The sequence below is a fragment of the Hyperolius riggenbachi genome, chromosome 8, assembly GCF_040937935.1.
Source record: "Hyperolius riggenbachi isolate aHypRig1 chromosome 8, aHypRig1.pri, whole genome shotgun sequence".
Classification (NCBI taxonomy): domain Eukaryota; kingdom Metazoa; phylum Chordata; class Amphibia; order Anura; family Hyperoliidae; genus Hyperolius; species Hyperolius riggenbachi.
In genome coordinates, this window is record NC_090653.1 from 28,325,731 (window position 1) to 28,342,752 (window position 17,022).

The window sequence follows — 17,022 nt, forward strand, 5'->3', positions numbered from 1 at the left end:
GGACTTTGTGGAAATCCTGAACTCTAATCAGATAGGCATGCATTTCACATATGAGATTGATGAAAATACCATCAATTTCTTGGATCTTAAGATTACGATTGAGCATGGTAAAATACAAACTGAGATATTCCGCAAACCTACATCGACTAACTCATTACTGAGGTGGGAGAGTTCCCATCCCAGTTCACTACGTAGGAGCATACCCACCGGTCAGTTCCTCCGGGCGAGGAGGAACTGCTCGACATCACAATCTTTTGATAAGGAATGTACACTTTTACGACAACGGTTTAAACAAAGAGGCTTTCCTAACCACGTTATTGAACAAGCATATAAACGGGCCTATGAGACACCACGTGACGAAACCCTCAAAGACACGAAATCCAAACTCAGTCATAGTAAGAAACAAACTGATACACTGAGGATACCCCGTTTGATCGGGACCTTTACAAATGATTCGCATAGAGTTTTTGAAATCATGAAGCACTACTGGCCTATTTTACAAAAGGACAAAGATCTATCCAAACATCTCCCTGATACCCCAGCCATTACATATAGACGATCCCCCAATCTGAGGGACCTGTTGGTCCACAGTACGTATAACCCACCCACTACCCCTAGAGAAACCTGGCTGCCACCTAAACCAGCAGGTTCGTTTCGATGTGGCCGATGTAAGGCCTGCGCATACATGCCAACTGTAAAACACTTCACGGCTCCAATAAGTGGGAGAACCTTTGACGTGCGTACATTTATCAATTGTGAAAGCAAGGGGGTAGTGTATGGGGCTAAATGCCCCTGCAATTTATGGTATGTGGGTAAAACAACAAGACAGCTTAAGGATCGCGTACTGGAACATGTCGGCGATATAAAACATAAGAGGAATACTCCGATTGCCAGACATATGAATGATCTCCACCTAAATCAACGTTTTGAGATCCAATTTTGGGGAATCCAGACATGGAAAAGGGACTTCAGGGGTGGGAATTTTGATCAAAAACTCACACAAATTGAATCGCAGTGGATTTTCTGTCTAGAGACTATCTCACCCAATGGATTGAATGAGGACTTCAATCTGGCATGCTTTTTATGAGACCTGATACCACAGATCTTGACTGGGTCCCATATCAGCATTATGAGTTGTCTAATGTGTATCATGAACATATTTGTGATGCTTCACCTCTAATACTATGTATCCTTGGTTCCTACATCCGATCACATGGCCTGCTATATGCATGGTGCATTGGCCATATGAATATCCATGAGTATCTATGAGTGTACCCTCCCAGCCACGTCCACTGTTAGTGCCCATTGAAGCTACGTCTACTGTCAGTGTTCACTGAACCGCACGTAACACACCCCCCCCCCTCCCCGAATTTATTCCCCGCATGTACCACCTGCTTTTCTATGTTAAAGTACACTTCTGCAAAGGTTGGCGCACGTAGCCGTTATGATCCCAACAGGGGCGGCTAATGTGCCCATATGCATTTGATGTGTGGTGGCGTGCCCAGACAACCTATGTCCCTCGGTTTGTTTTGGGAGCGGGGACTATGGCAACGCGGGATGCGTTGCATTGGTTACGGGGGTTGGGTTGCGCGCAGTGGACACGCCCATTTGGACTCCTCCTTTCCACGCAGAGGAGCCTGACGCAGAGCGTCCTGAGCTACGGCGAGTTTTCAGCCAATTCGTGCGAGGTGCGGAATCTGACGGCGGATACTGCGTAAGTGACACGCAGACCCCGCCCCTTTTCAGCCCGATGGAGCGCATACAGCGACTCCGACTGATTTGTGGGCGATAGGGGGATCCCCGAGATTCGCCATTTGGGGGACATTATCCTGGAGGTAGGCGGAGCTCGGAGCTCGATCCTCTGCCCTAGGGAGGCTCTCCTTGGCACCTCCGGGAGACGTAGCTCACATGAACTAGGGTGGGCGTAGCCCAGTGTGGCAGTTGCCTCCTCTTCCTCCCTCAACGGTATTTATTTGGCAGCCTAACATGGCTCACACAGCTCTGACTGGGGCAATCAGATATGGGGGGCATTTTGTTATTTTAATTTGTGGGTGATGTTTACCTTGTATAGCACTTTGTATTATATGTATAGCACCTCTGAAGAAGCCTTGTTTAGGTGAAATGTGATCTCATTAGGTTTATTGTACAGCACTATGCACGTTTGAACACCCTAGTAATCCAGCCTCCCATTTGGGTGTATAGAGGACTCCAACTGTCTGAGGGGTCTTTGCTGAGGTGGTTTATTTTACCACACCTGCGAACTCACTCGGGTCCATATCACCCATTACAGGACACCTAACTCCGTTGCTGTGGGATAGCTACACCCCACTGATATATCACTGCAGTGGAGGGGGATCAGCCAGGACCCCCACAGCATAGGACCAATACAGACATTGTGTGTTTCTGTAGTAAACACCTAGACATAGCGGTGTTTTTTATCAAATACTTTATTATTAAAACTAATATCAGGTGTATTATACCTGATTGTGTACCTATAGGGCATGTCTTAGTGACAATTGTGTTTTGTATATGTTCCCCTGGTACTTACCTTCGGCTAGTGTCTGTAATGTGGTGCCCAGAACTGAATTCCATATTCCCAATGCACCTTACTAGAGTTTTAAATAGGGAAAATATTATGCTATCACAAGTTTTTATTTCTTTTTAATGCATCCCAAAATGTTATTTGCTTTAGCTGCAGCAGCTTGGCATTGAATACAATTACTTAATTTGTTGTCGATGAGTACTGCTAAGTCTTTCTCCAAGTCTGATGTCCCCAACTGTATCCCATTTATTTTGAATGGTGCTAGACCATTAGTATGACTATGGCTGTTCAGTAAGCCAGCACCTATTTCAGTAAGGAGTTTCTTGGGCAAGTCTCCTTAACACTGCTACTGCCTACTGAGTGCGCTCTAGTGGCTGCCTCGCAAGCGCTTTGAGTCCGACAGGAGAAAGGCGCTATACAAATACTGCAATTATTATTATTATTATTATTAAAATGCACAACCTCACATTTTTCAACACTGAATTTCATCTGCTATTTATGTGCCCATATAGTCATCCTATCCAGATTCTTTTGCAATATGTCACCATCCTTCTGAGAGTTGATGATTCAGTTGATATTCCTGTCTGAAAAAGTGAGCTTTCCAGAGGAGTGGTCAAGCTCATGAAAAACCTTGTATACGTGAATGCAAGGAGCTTGTGTATCCAAGAAGGAGGACAGAAGAAGGTAATGTGCAGGGTAGAGATTGCAGTTGGGTTGGTATCTGGAGGCTAGTGAGTATGGGGTAGGGAGGAGAATCTGTTGAGAGCTTTACAATCTTAAAGGGACTCCGAGCAGTGCCTGTGGGTATGCCTTTAAGCATACCCACAACTAATTAATTATATCCTCACACCTACCAGCATGATGTTTGTAATTATATCCCCCTGGGTTCCTTGTATTTCATTGCATTGTGCTGAATGGAGCTGCCAACTTTGGGGAAAAGTCACCCTGTGTAATACAAGTAACTATGGAAAGATGCATACCTTTGAAGCTCTTTTTCTCCTCTTTCCAACGATATATATAAACCGCCGCCCTACGCCTTTTAATTTTCGTTATTTTCGTGAACGAAATCTCGGCCGCGGCAATTTTGATCGTGAAAATAGCGAAAACTAATTGGCATAGCACTATGAACAAGAAAAGTACCAATATGGGTAATGAATATCTATCAAAAAAATGGCTCCACACATATATGGTGCAAATATTTATCAATATAACTTTATTAGACAATCCAATTAAAAAACAAATAAAAATTATTTTTTATAAGAGTTGTTGGTATTCCAGCTCAATCAGAATAATATTACATGGTAAGAATCTAATGTTCAAAAATGAAACATACACGGAAGGATACTCCAATTATGTGCAAATAAGTGCCCAGTGCAAAAAAGTGCCCAGTGCAAAGGGATACACTGTAACCAGCTATCCATCTACTCACAATTGATCTCTAGGTGCATCAATAAGCATGATGAATAAATACACACATCTCATAAAAAGTGACAAGTGCCAATATGTACATAAAACACAAACCTCTGAATGTGCAGTGAAAGCCCTCTGTGCGTAGTAGCCGTGTGCATACCCAGCCCCAGATAAGAGAACTGGGTATGCGCATGCACCAGCCCCACACGCAGAGCCTGTGAACAGAAATAAAACTCAAAAAATGACCTGAGAATATGAAAAGGATTAAAGTGCATGTAGTGCTAATGAGTGCCCTTACCGGAGCTAATATGAGCTGGAAGCCGGGAGAGGGAACACGCCTAACGCGGTCGCAGCTGATCTGCTGCTTCAGAAGAGGCTGCCGAGTGTTAGGATTGGCTGGCTTAAATACTAAAGAACGGAGCTCCGTCATGACGTGTACGGCCGTACACGTGACTACCAAGCGGCATGCGGACCAATCGGCGCATGCCACTCGTGTCTGCTAGGACCTCGGTCACCTGGTTGTGAACATCCAGGTCCTACGGAGTAAATTAACTGCGCCTGCGCTATAGAAAAGGGAAGCTCCAAGGGCTAAATAACATGTCAATACCCTGCCCATATACATGTGCATACATAAACCATATATACAATTTATAACAGATGTAATATATGATACAGATGGAACATCCTGTATGTAAACAAGACAAATCAGCTAAAAAATGACAATACTGCCATCTAGTGGTCGAGACAGGAAAAGCACTACACAGAACACTCATGTTGCAGGGGATTAACAATCTTGTCCCAAATCTGTGTCCAATGCGTAGTGGCGAGAAGTCATCCAAGAAAGCAGGATATATATGAAAAAAACAGACTGGAAAAAAGGAAAGGGGACACAACACATTGAGGAACTGTATCACCAGTCACCCAAGCATTACAGCTAGGAGAGCCCCTACAATAAAGAACATCCTGAGCAAAAGCCATTTCAGGATGGAGAATCCCCAGGTGGGTATAAGAGGCAATTACAAATGTGGAAGGTGTTCCATTTGTCCACTAATGAGAGTGAGCAAGAAATTTTTGAGTAATGTCACGGGACAAGAATTTGATATAAGGCAATTCATCAACTGCCAGACAAGTGGCGTTATTTATGTACTCCAATGTCCATGTGGAAAACAGTACGTGGGCCAGACAAAGAACCAACTCAAATTACGGATACAAAAGCACATGTCCACTGTCAAACTGGCTGAGCGGGATAGGGCTGATAATAAAAATCTAACATCAGTAGCAGAACATGCTTTACTTTTTCATGGTGGAAGCCTAGAGGATTGGACATGTGTGGGCATTGAGAGGATTTTTTGCAATGAGAGAGGGGGTGATATAGTCTTGCGATTACTTTAGAGCGAGCTAAAGTGGATTCATAAGTTGCGAACCAAACAACCTCGGGGCCTTAATGAGGACACAAATTTTGCTTGTTTTTTAGGAGTCTGAATTGAGATTGTGTTTAATGATGTGTTTTTGTGATTCCTTCGGTTTATTTAGGTTTTGATATCACTGATATATATACATAGTTGATCAGCCTGATCTTTAAACAGAGAAGATGGGTAAGCGATATACAACCAATTGACCTTTTTTACTTTGATCTGTACCAAAGGGGAGTGTTTTGGTTGCATGTGTGGGTTCACTGTCGCCTGCATGGGTAGATAGTCTTCCATCCATTTGTTCTTTTTCCCTCTTATTTTTTAAAGTAACAAACCTCTCCTTCTGCCCGATTGGGGTGAGCAATCGTGGTTAACTATTTATTTTGGTGTGTTTTTGAATTTTTGAATTAGTGTAATTTTTTGACACTTTTTAATAAATATTGATGTCCTGATTGGGGTGAGCAGTCATGGACATCTGTTGACGTGTTTTTCCTTCACATGCGTACTAATCTAATTTTGATTCAATTTTTATTCATGTGTTGTGTCCCCTTTCCTTTTTTCCAGTCTGTTTTTTTCATATATATCCTGCTTTCTTGGATGACTTCTCGCCACCACGCATTGGACACAGATTTGGGACAAGATTGTTAATCCCCTGCAACATGAGTGTTCTGTGTAGTGTTTTTCCTGTCTCGACCACTAGATGGCAGTATTGTCATTTTTTAGCTGATTTGTCATGTTTACATACAGGATGTTCCATCTGTATCATATATTACATCTGTTATAAATTGTATATATGGTTTATGTATGCACATGTATATGGGCAGGGTATTGACATGTTATTTAGCCCTTGGAGCTTCCCTTTTCTATAGCGCAGGCGCAGTTAATTTACTCCGTAGGACCTGGATGTTCACAACCAGGTGACCCAGGTCCTAGCAGACACGAGTGGCATGCGCCGATTGGTCCGCATGCCGCTTGGTAGTCACGTGTACGGCCGTACACGTCATGACGGAGCTCCGTTCTTTAGTATTTAACCCAGCCAATCCTAACACTCGGCAGCCTCTTCTGAAGCAGCAGATCAGCTGCGACCGCGTTAGGCGTGTTCCCTCTCCCGGCTTCCAGCTCACATTAGCTCCGGTAAGGGCACTCATTAGCACTACATGCACTTTAATCCTTTTCATATTCTCAGGTCATTTTTTGAGTTTTATTTGTGTTCACAGGCTCTGCGTGTGGGGCTGGTGCATGCGCATCCCCAGTTCTCTTATCTGGGGCTGGGTATGCACACGGCTACTACGCGCAGAGGGCTTTCACTGCACATTCAGAGGTTTGTGTTTTATGTACATATTGGCACTTGTCACTTTTTATGAGATGTGTGTATTTATTCATCATGCTTATTTATGCACCTAGAGATCAATTGTGAGTAGATGGATAGCTGGTTACAGTGTATCCCTTTGCACTAGGCACTTTTTTGCACTGGGCACTTTTTTTGATAGATATTCATTACCCATATTGGTACTTTTCTTGTTCATAGTGTTTATCATTCATCAATTGGGTAACTTACCTTGTTATGTAACATATTGGGCCACAGAGCCCTCATCGCTCCCCCGTTTTTGAATCAACTAATTGGCATAGGGCAGCAGTTTATATATCGCTGGAAAGAGGAGAAAGAGAGCTTCAAAATGGTATGCATCTTTCCATAGTTACCGCACTACTCGGAGTCCCTTTAAATTATATTCATACCGTACATGTTTTCATATCTTTCACACATGATAACTTCTATTGTTTCTGTTTATTTTAACAGTTGTGTCTTTGAGGAACACTAATAAAATGTACCTGTGAAAATCATTATAGAACAGCCTCCTGAGAATAGTTTTGTGTTACAATCCAGTACTGAGAGTGTTGTGCAACTGCCAAAAAGTCTTCAAGTGCACTAACATGGCTAAATCATCTTATTTACGTTCAGTGTCTGTCCATTTAGCTGAGTTTCTAAAAAACAGAAGTGAAATGCTTGAGTTTCTTCTGTACGGCGGACTTCACATCGTTGTTCTTCAAGCTGTATATGAGGGGGTTTAGCATGGGAACCACAGCTGTGTTGAATAAAGACAATAGTTTACTGTACTTGAAGGTGCCACTTGGTGTAAAATACTGAGAGACAAGAGATGCATAGAGAATGAGGACAGCAGTGAGGTGTGAGGAACAGGTGTAGAAGGCTTTCCTTCTCCCTGTGCTAGACTTAATCTTCATTATAGTGACAATGATGAACACGTAGGAGATGAAGGTGAGTAGAAAGGGAATGAATACTGCTACTAAACCTCCATCTATGAAGATCACCATTTCCAATATAGATGTATCATTACAGGAAATTTCTATTAAAGGTAAAACGTCACAGAAAAAGTGGTTAATTATGTTCAAAGTATAACAAGAGAATTGTGATATCAGGGCAAACGAAGGAATAACTTCAAGAAAACTAAACGCCCAACAGAAGATGGCCAAACCAGCACAGACTCCACTATTCATGAGAGTTGTAAAATGCAATGGTTTGCATATGGCGACATACCTGTCATAGCCCATGGATGTAAGCAGCATTAAGTCATTGCAGCCAAACCATGTAAGGGAATACATCTGTACCATGCAGTCAATAAAATAGACCTCATTGTCTCCTCTTACAAAGATATCAATGCTCTTATGTAGTGCGACGGTGGTATAACCTATGTCAAGAGCAGACAGGTTACCCAGGAAGAAGTACATGGGAGTGTGTAGATGAGGGTCCAGGCAAACCAGCAGAAGAATTAATATGTTGCCAACAAGAGTGGTGAGATAAATGAGAAGGATTAGAAGATATATTGGAGTCTGTAGTTGAGGGATGTCTGAAAAGCCTTTGAGTATGAAGAATGTCACCACTGTCTTGTTCCTCTCATTCATGGCTTATTGTACTTTGTCACTACACAAAATTAAGAGGACTTTGAAGACAAGAAAACAACTAGGTTCAGCAGTAAAATCACCTGAGTGGAACAAGAAAACTTTATTTGACCCCCAAAAAATTGGCTTCCAAAACAGGAACAGTTAGATAAGACACAGCAGCACAACTCTTAGGCCTGGAACCCACTACAAATCACTATCGCTAATCGGTAGCATTTTGTATGAGCATTTTGTACGTGATTTTAGGAGCAATTTTGGAAGCGTTTTTAAAAAGTGTCAGCTTTTTGCCAGCGATTGTGTAGTGATTAGCGATTAGCGTTTTTATTTCTGATTGGTCCTTTCAATCAATTTTAATTTTTTTACAGTGTGCAGTCATTTCAAAACGCTAACAAAATCGCTCTGTGCAGGTGTTGATGAGCGATTACACCAGCGTTTATATTCTTCGCTTTGCAGAAATGCTAATGCTAAACGCCAAAAATGCTGCATGTCCTGCCTTTTGCAATTTCTTAATCGCAATCGATCCAGTGTAATTTGGCCCATTCATTAACATTTGGGAAACTGTTAGCAGTTTGAATCACTACCTAAACACTCAGAAAATCCAGCCCTGATTGTGAAGTTGGCAAAGGATGTTAGGAAAAATTGGCTAGCCAAATCAGATCAGTGAGGCAGTAATGGGCAACTCAGGCATCAGCCTTACTCAAGTCTGAAAAAGGAAGTTACAGAGCAAAGAAAAAAATACACTAAAACCAAACATGGAATATATATAAGATGATAACTTGTATAATGTTTTCAGAGGTTTGCTCTATTTCACAGAATATGAGCACTGGGTTACTTTAAATCAAAATATGATGACTTTAAATTGAAATATCATTTATGATGAGAAAATGCCATTGTTCACAGTTTGGTTCTTCATATTGCAAGGTTTAATGACAACAAACATTTTTTTTAATTAAAGTATTTTTATGAGAAAAAAAGTAAACATTTCAAAGAGCATCTTGCAGATATGATGGGGGTGTATCAATTCAAGAAATTCCCAGACCCCCTGGAAAAATGTTAAACGCCTTTCTTCCCAGCCAGTCACTAGTATCAGGCTGCCCTGGTTCCCCTTCCCCAACACCCCCTTCCCCCCTGCTAGAATTAAGTAGGGTTTGTGCCCTCACTAAGCATGTTCGATACTTTTCTCCTGTATCATTCCACATTACCACAGGGCCATATACAATTCACTTTTTTCACCTGAGTTTTCTCCTAGGTAATATTTTTAAACTTGTTAATAAAGTGCCTTTTAAATTACCAGCCAGCATGAAATATAATCAAAATAATTTTCATAGTACTTCTTCGCCTTCTTTGTGGTACTTTTTTCCATTGCAAAGTGCTGAAAAGTTAATCTAAATTGAGGATGAAAAATTATTTCCTTGGAGAAAACTCAGGTGAAAAAGTGAATTGCATTTGGCCCTCAATGTAATGTTTGGAGTTATTTGCTCTGTTTTCTTTGAGTAGAGTAATTGAACTCTTTCATGTCAATAGCCCTAATAAAAATACAGTCATTGAGAAGAATCTTGGCGTGTGTGTGTGTGTGCGTGCGTGCGTGCGAGTGCGCACGCGTTTGTTGCAAGAATGACAAATGTTACTTTCTGCCATGCATGGATGGCATTAGAATGGTCGATAAGCCACTATCAGTTTTTCTACAGCAGAGCAGTGTTGCTTGCAAAATTTTGCCACAGTCATTTTCGCATCGAAAATGCTATTTTTGGCTTCAAAAACATATTTGCAAAAATACTTATATTTTCACAAAGTCAGTTTTGGCAAAAAAATCAATCAACATTTTCACCCAAATTTCCATTCATGAGTTCAGAGCAAATGACCCTTTAAAGCTAAAAATAGCCCCAAAAAAGTGAAAAAAATCACACCGTTTAAAGTGAAAAATTGTTAAAAACACGAAAAATAATAAACTTATTACAAAATGATTTTCAAACAAATTTTTGCTTGAAAGTCAAATGTTACATTATTTTCGTGAAAAAGAATGCGAAAAGAATATTGTCATTTTTGCTCATAACTGCAGCAGAAGATCTCAAGGTTTTTCCCATTGACACTTGGTGACACATGGTGACACTTCAGATGTTTTTCACACACTGCATCACACTTTACAAGATGAAACCCTAACATCTCAATAATCATGGAAATAAGCATGTGAACATAAATAACATTATCACAGTAATAAGCAGGTACACATAAATGTGTGATTGCACATAGTTCAGGATCCTCTGTTCTGCAGCTTGTATACCTGACACAGTATGGAGGCAGCTTTGTACAGCCACAGATACGGGCTGTACATGAGATGTTTTATACTCCTGCTACACATCTGCTAACAAGACCTCAGTGGACTGAACTCTTTGAGGATCATCCTTGATTAGTAGTAATTATTTGTAAGCTATTATTATTTTTAACATCTCAACAGCCATTATTTACGTTAAGATTATTTCCGGATTTTAGTGTCTGAAAGCGGTGCAACTTTTTCACATGAGTTTAGACCCTAAAAATCCTACTACTAGATAGATCTGTGGCAGGCCTGCACATTACACGCCTCCCACGGATGCAGCTCAGCCTGACTCGGGATTACCGCTAAGAAGGTTAGTGGACAGCCCCAAATGGAAGGGCTGTTTTAAGTGTGACATAGTCTGCAATGGAGCCAAGGTAAAGTAAATTAATAAATGATGGTCAGTCAATGCCTAGGAAGCAAATTCAATTTATCTGGAATGGGAATATGGCATTTATCAATGGGTTGATGAATCCCCCATAGTTACATGACTACAGTTATATCATTGAACACATAACTCTGGCTCCTCTGGTGCATTGCAAGCCTCACCACCACACACTTCCTCCTTCCGGCTTGAAGGAGGTAGTGCAAGCAGTGAGGCTTGCAACGTGACCAATAGGATGCCTGCAAGCTATTTGGAGCACAGGGAGGACATGCACTTATGGGTAAATAACCCCTTCACTCCCTGTCGCACACCTGAGCGAATTAAAGTTTGGTAAAATAATACATTTGAGTGCTTAAAGGGAGGGTCCAAGCTAAAAAAAAAATCCACTTACCTGGGGTTTCCTCCAGTTCCTGGCATTCGATCTGTGCCCTCGCAGCAGCTCCTCTCCCTCCAGGTGTCTAACGCTGAAGAAGCTGACCTCGCCAGGTCGGCTTCCAGGTCGGCTTCCAGGTCGGCTTCTGTACGCTCCACGGCGTTGGTCACGTGTGTGCGTGACGTCATTGCGTCTCTACTGTGCAATAGAGACCCGATGACGTCACGTACACCACGTGAACCCCCCGCTGTGGAGCGCACAGAAGCCGACCCGGAAGCCTACCTGGCGAGGTCAGCTCTTTCAGTGCTGGCCCCCGGGAGACGCAGGAGCTGCGCCGAGGGCACAGATCAACTGCCAGAAGCTGGAGGAAGCCCCAGGCAAGTGGAGTTTTTTTTTTTTTTTTAGCCTGGAACCTCCCTTTAAAGCCAATGGGTACCACTTTAAAAATAAAAAAGTCAGATACTCACCTAAGGAGATGGAATGCTCGGTCCTAATGAGCCTTCCCTCTCCTCTCCCGGTGCCCTCGGTACTGCGCTGGCTCCCCCGTTCGCGTCCGCCGCCGCAGGGACTTCGGAGGTCTTCGGGAGCACTCGGGCTTCCGAAGACAGGCCGCTCCATACTACGCACGCGCGAATGCATCATAGAGGGTGCTAACGCATGCGTAGTATGGAGCGGCCCATCTTCGGGAGCCCGAGTGCTCCCGAAGGCTTACGAAACATCCCTTCGGCGGCGGAAGTGGCAGTATTTGACCGAACTGGTCGAATACTGCTACGGGGGATCCTGCGCGGGACCGGGCACCGGGAGAGGAGAGGGAAGGCTCATTAGGACCGAGCCTTCCCTCTCCTTAGGTGAGTATCTGACTTTTTTATTTTTAAAGTGGTACACATTCACTCATTATTACTCATGAGGTTTCCAGACCCTTCCCATATGTATCCCATTTAGCTCTTTTAAACAAGTAAACCAAACCTTTGGTTTGTAAACCCAGACTAAAATATTTTCTCCAAACTGTCCCCAAGGAAACTGGGATTCTAAATCCAAAACTATACCATGCTGCTGCAACCCTATTAAGAGTCATAGACTGGCACTGGCATGCTAAACAGAAATGTTGGTGTAAAATGGGAGATGAAGAAGCTTGAGGATACCTCTGACACACCTCTGGCTAGACAAGAACTATAAGATATGGGACCTGGCTGGAAGTGTAGTTTCTCATATTATTATTATTAATTTAGATCGCACCAACTCTTCCATGGCTGTGCAATAGATTGCACGGTATAACAATACAATATAAACAGTTAACAGTACAAAACAATTGTGGATTATAGTTTATCCAGTGAAGAAATCAATTACAAATTTTTACCTAATGGTGGTAGATATGCACTCTCATTACACAGCATTGTGAGCAGTGCTGCTCGGATACCCCTTTTCAAAATCCGGATTGGATCCAGATCCGAGCCGGATATCCGATTTCAAAAATTTCCAATCCGAATCGGATATCCGACCCTAGTATCCGGGATATCCGGGCAAATTTGGATATCCGGATAGAAAACCTGGAAGTGTCCTTTAAATTACTTTAAAAACTTTTTTACGGTAAATGAGGCATGTAGCATCATTATTTTTTAAAGGGGAACACTAATTGATGATGTGGGAACTTAAAATCCCCCCCTCCAAAAAAATGGCTGTCAATTAACATCAGGCCTAGGTTCCAGACAGCGGTCGTGCAGCCCACATTGTGTCCAAAGTCCAACCGCACAACTGGGACATGGCAGTTTTCAGCCCAGACACCTCCAAAAAATTACGCAGCAATTGTGTTTTGGGTTAAATATAAGTGCTATCAGCACAGCAGCAGTGGCCTGCGGCACCCTGGCGGTGGGTGCTGCACAGGCAACAGGAGCAGGGCAATGCAGCAGCAGCAGCAGCAGGTGTAACGTCTGCCAGGAGCATGCTGGACATGGCACTTGGCAGTGGCACTTGGCATGTGGCACTTGGCACTTTGCATGTGGCACTTGGTACGTGGCACTTTGCACTTGGCATGTGGCACTTTGCACTTGGCATGTGGCACTCGGCACTTGGCATTTGGCACTTTGCATTTGGCACTTTGCACGTGCCACCTGTCACATGCAAAGTGCCATGTCACGTGAAAACTAAAAAGTGCAAAGTGCCACATGCAAAGTACATAGTGCCACGTCACGTGCAAAGTGCAAAGTGCCACGTGCAAAGTGCAAAGTGCCACGTCACGTGCAAAGTGCAAAGTACCATGTGCAAAGTGCCACGTTGCGCGCAAAGTGCCATGTGCAAAGTGCAAAGTGCCACGTCATGTGCAAAGTGCAGAGTGCCACGTGCAAAGTGCCACGTCACGTGCAAAGTGCAAAGTGCAAAGTGCCACGTTGCACTTTGCATGTTGCACTTTGCACGTGATGTGGCACTTTGCACTTTGAACGTGGCACTTTGCACTTTGCACGTGGCACTTTGCGCGTGGCACTTTGCACGGGACGTGGCACTTTGCACGTGGCACTTTGCACTTTGCACGTGGCACTTTGCATTTGGCACTTTGCACGTGCAACCTGCCACAGGCAAAGTGCCACGTCACGTGCAAAGTGCAAAGTGCAAAGGGCCATGTGCAAAGTGCAAAGTGCCACATCACGTGCAAAGTGCAAAGTGTCACATCACGTGCAAAGTGCCACGTCATGTGCAAAGTGCACTTTGCACGTGGCACTTTTTACACTTTGTACTTTGCACGTGATGCGGCACTTTGAACTTTGCACGTGGCACTTTGCACGTGACATGGCTCATGGCAAGTGCCGAGTGACAGTCAGACAGCAGAGGAGAAGACACTAACTGTCACACTGGCACTGCTCACAGCACAACAGTTCTGTAGTAAGCTAACACAGTAGTAATACTACTCTAACAACTACCAGCACTGACTGCAGTACTAAAGTACTAACTACACAATAACACAGTAATCCTATTCCCTAATCCATAAACTAACCTATACCTAAGGCTAATAGCTGGCCAGCAGGCAGCAGCTGGCCTGGTCTGTGCACAGCACACACACAGACACATAGCAGCTGCCTGAAGCACACACACTGACTTTCACACAAATTACATCAAGGTAATTAATGATTTAACAATAGTGTAGTGATAGTGAATGGGTTAATCACTGAACAGCTTTAGGTTTATTACTGTGTACAGCCCTTGCTAGGCCAGCAGCACTAGAGCATGTCTCTCAGTGAGCATTCCCAAGCTAGGACGATATGTCTCATCATGGCAGCCCTCCTTATTATACAGGGGGGCTGGCCAGTGTTCCTTTCTGTGATTGGGTGCCAGGGTTTAGGCTGGGAGCCCTCTGATTAGCTCAATGAGGTCAGGTTGGGCTGACCAGGGTTCCCTCTATGATTGGTTGCTAGGGCTTCTGCTGGGAGCCCTCTGATTGGCTCCAAGATGTTATCTCCTTAGTTACAGTATTTTGAATCCGGATATCCGCTAATATCCGCGAATATCCGCGTTATGCGGCCAAATATCCGCAGATAGCTATGCAGATTTGGGCCCAGGTATCTGGAATCCAAATCCGGTTGGATAGCTGAAAAAAGTTTGGATATCCGGGTTACCCGGATATCCGGAATCCTGATGAGCAGCACTGATTGTGAGACAAAAGAAGAAAGAGAGCCCTGGCCAATTGGCATTACAGTTTAAAGGGTTAAGGGATAGTACAATAGGCAAAGGGAAGCTGTGTGTGAGATGGTAAAATAGTGGTCCGTTGCCAAGATGTCCTAAGAGAGAGAGAGAGTATGCTTGCCTTAAGAGGTGAGTTTTCAGGTTGTGCCTACAAAGGGTAAGTGTAGGTAAGTGGTGGATGTGTTGAGGAAGGGTGTTCCAGAGTAGTAGAGAGGTTCAAGAGAAGTCTTGTAAGCAAAAGTGAGAAGAGGTGAACAGAGAAGAAGACAGGAGAATATTGTAGGAAGAGCAGAGATTGCATGTAGGATGGTAGAAGGGTATCTGAAAATAAAAAAAGTTTACCGGGCAGCATGGTGACGTGGTGGTTAGCGCTCTCGTCTTGCAGCACTGGGTCCCTGATTCGATTCCCAGCCAGGTCAACATCCGCAAGGAGTCTTTATGTTCTCCCCATGTCTGAGTGGGTTTCCTCCAGGCACTGTGGCTCCCTCCCACATCCAAAAACATACAGATAAGTTAATTGGCTTCCCCCCAAAAAATTGGCCCTAGACCACGATACATACATAGACATATGACTATGGTAGGGACTAGATTGTGACCTCCTCTGAGGGACAGTTAGAGACAAGCCTATATATACTCTGTAAAGCACTACAGAAGATGTCGGCGCTATATAAATACTAAATAATAATAATATAATCTCGAAGTAAAGAATGTCATCTCTCATATCTCTCATATCTCCCAAGCCATGCCAACTCCTTCCATTCTTTGATAATCCAAATTTTACCCTAGGCTTTAGCTTTTCAAGCTATTTCAATTGGATGAAAGGTCTCACCCTTAAGGCCTTTCACCTCATTACAGATGGTGACTGGAACCCAATCCTTAACCTTAAAACTCTCTAGACGCTTGGAGACTGAAACCCAATACCCAAAAGCTCTCTAGATGCCTGGAGACTGAAACCTAATACCTCAAAGCTCTCTAGATGCCTGGAGACTGAAACCTAATACCCAAAAGCTCTCTAGATGCCTGGACCTTGCTCCACTTTGAGGACTATCTGACAGCACATGGGATAAAGCAGGATTTGAGTAAACCACTGTTTTCTTTTTAACAGACCTATTTAAATAATGGCCCCGTCTGGGGCACAATTATTTGCTCTAGTTGGGAGAAAGTTCTCTATAACCTTTACAGTCTATAGGCTTTACAGTCACGTATATTGGATAAAGGCATCCATTTAAAAGGATGCAGGATAGTGGTAGTAGAATATCGGTAGATATACAGATACTTTACTACATCATTCATATAGTACCGATATCTGTTTTCATTAACATAACTAATGTAACTTAATACCAAAACGTTGTGAGATATATACAGGTAGGTATGATCCAACTGAACAAAAAATATACTGTAATCCGTTTTAGAAATATATACAAAAACTTTATTAATCAGTTATAGCAAAGCATCCCAATTAAAATTGACTGTGTCCCATGACCCCAAGAGAACAACCAACTCCACCCTCGTCAACCCACCCTACCAGCCCCAGACCATCCAGATCCCACCCCTAATGCTCCAAATCAATGACTCAAAAACTTGAGGCATGTGCACCTGCCCCACTAAAAAGCTTTGTATGAGGCTGTTTGGCCACAAGTGTAAATGTCCACTTAGAAAAAATGTGGACCATAAATTCACGCTGAGATCTTGGAGTAACAGAACAAAGTCCAGGATCAGATCAAACGCAGCCCGGGTTCCGGGTCTTTATAGTAACGAGAAAGATCAAAACCACCCTGTATCTTCCAATCAAGAAAAGAAACTGTTCCGTATCCACAACCTATATAGCGTAGATTGATTGAGTTAGTGATAGCAGCATATAACAAGCAAGCCTCCAATGTAACGGCCTGTAGCCTGTATATCGTGGAAAACAGCGGCCTTGACACAGTACAATGAGGTATTTCTGTTACATTTGTGTGGCACAAAGGATTTCCGTGCAGCAGCCTCTATATCACATGT

General features: G+C 43.1%; 1 protein-coding gene across 1 annotated transcript; it reads right to left on the bottom strand.

The window, feature by feature from the left end:
- Positions 1-7,347: 7,347 nt before the first annotated feature.
- On the bottom strand, positions 7,348-8,283 carry LOC137527222 (olfactory receptor 2AP1-like). Its single transcript, XM_068247727.1, has one exon. It carries the CDS (start codon positions 8,281-8,283, stop codon positions 7,348-7,350), a length of 936 nt encoding a protein of 311 aa, XP_068103828.1.
- Positions 8,284-17,022: the final 8,739 nt, after the last annotated feature.

Coding starts and splice junctions, on each gene's coding strand:
- LOC137527222 (XM_068247727.1), bottom strand. CDS start 8,283: ATGAATGAGAGGAACAAGACAGTGGTGACATTCTTCATACTCAAAGGC.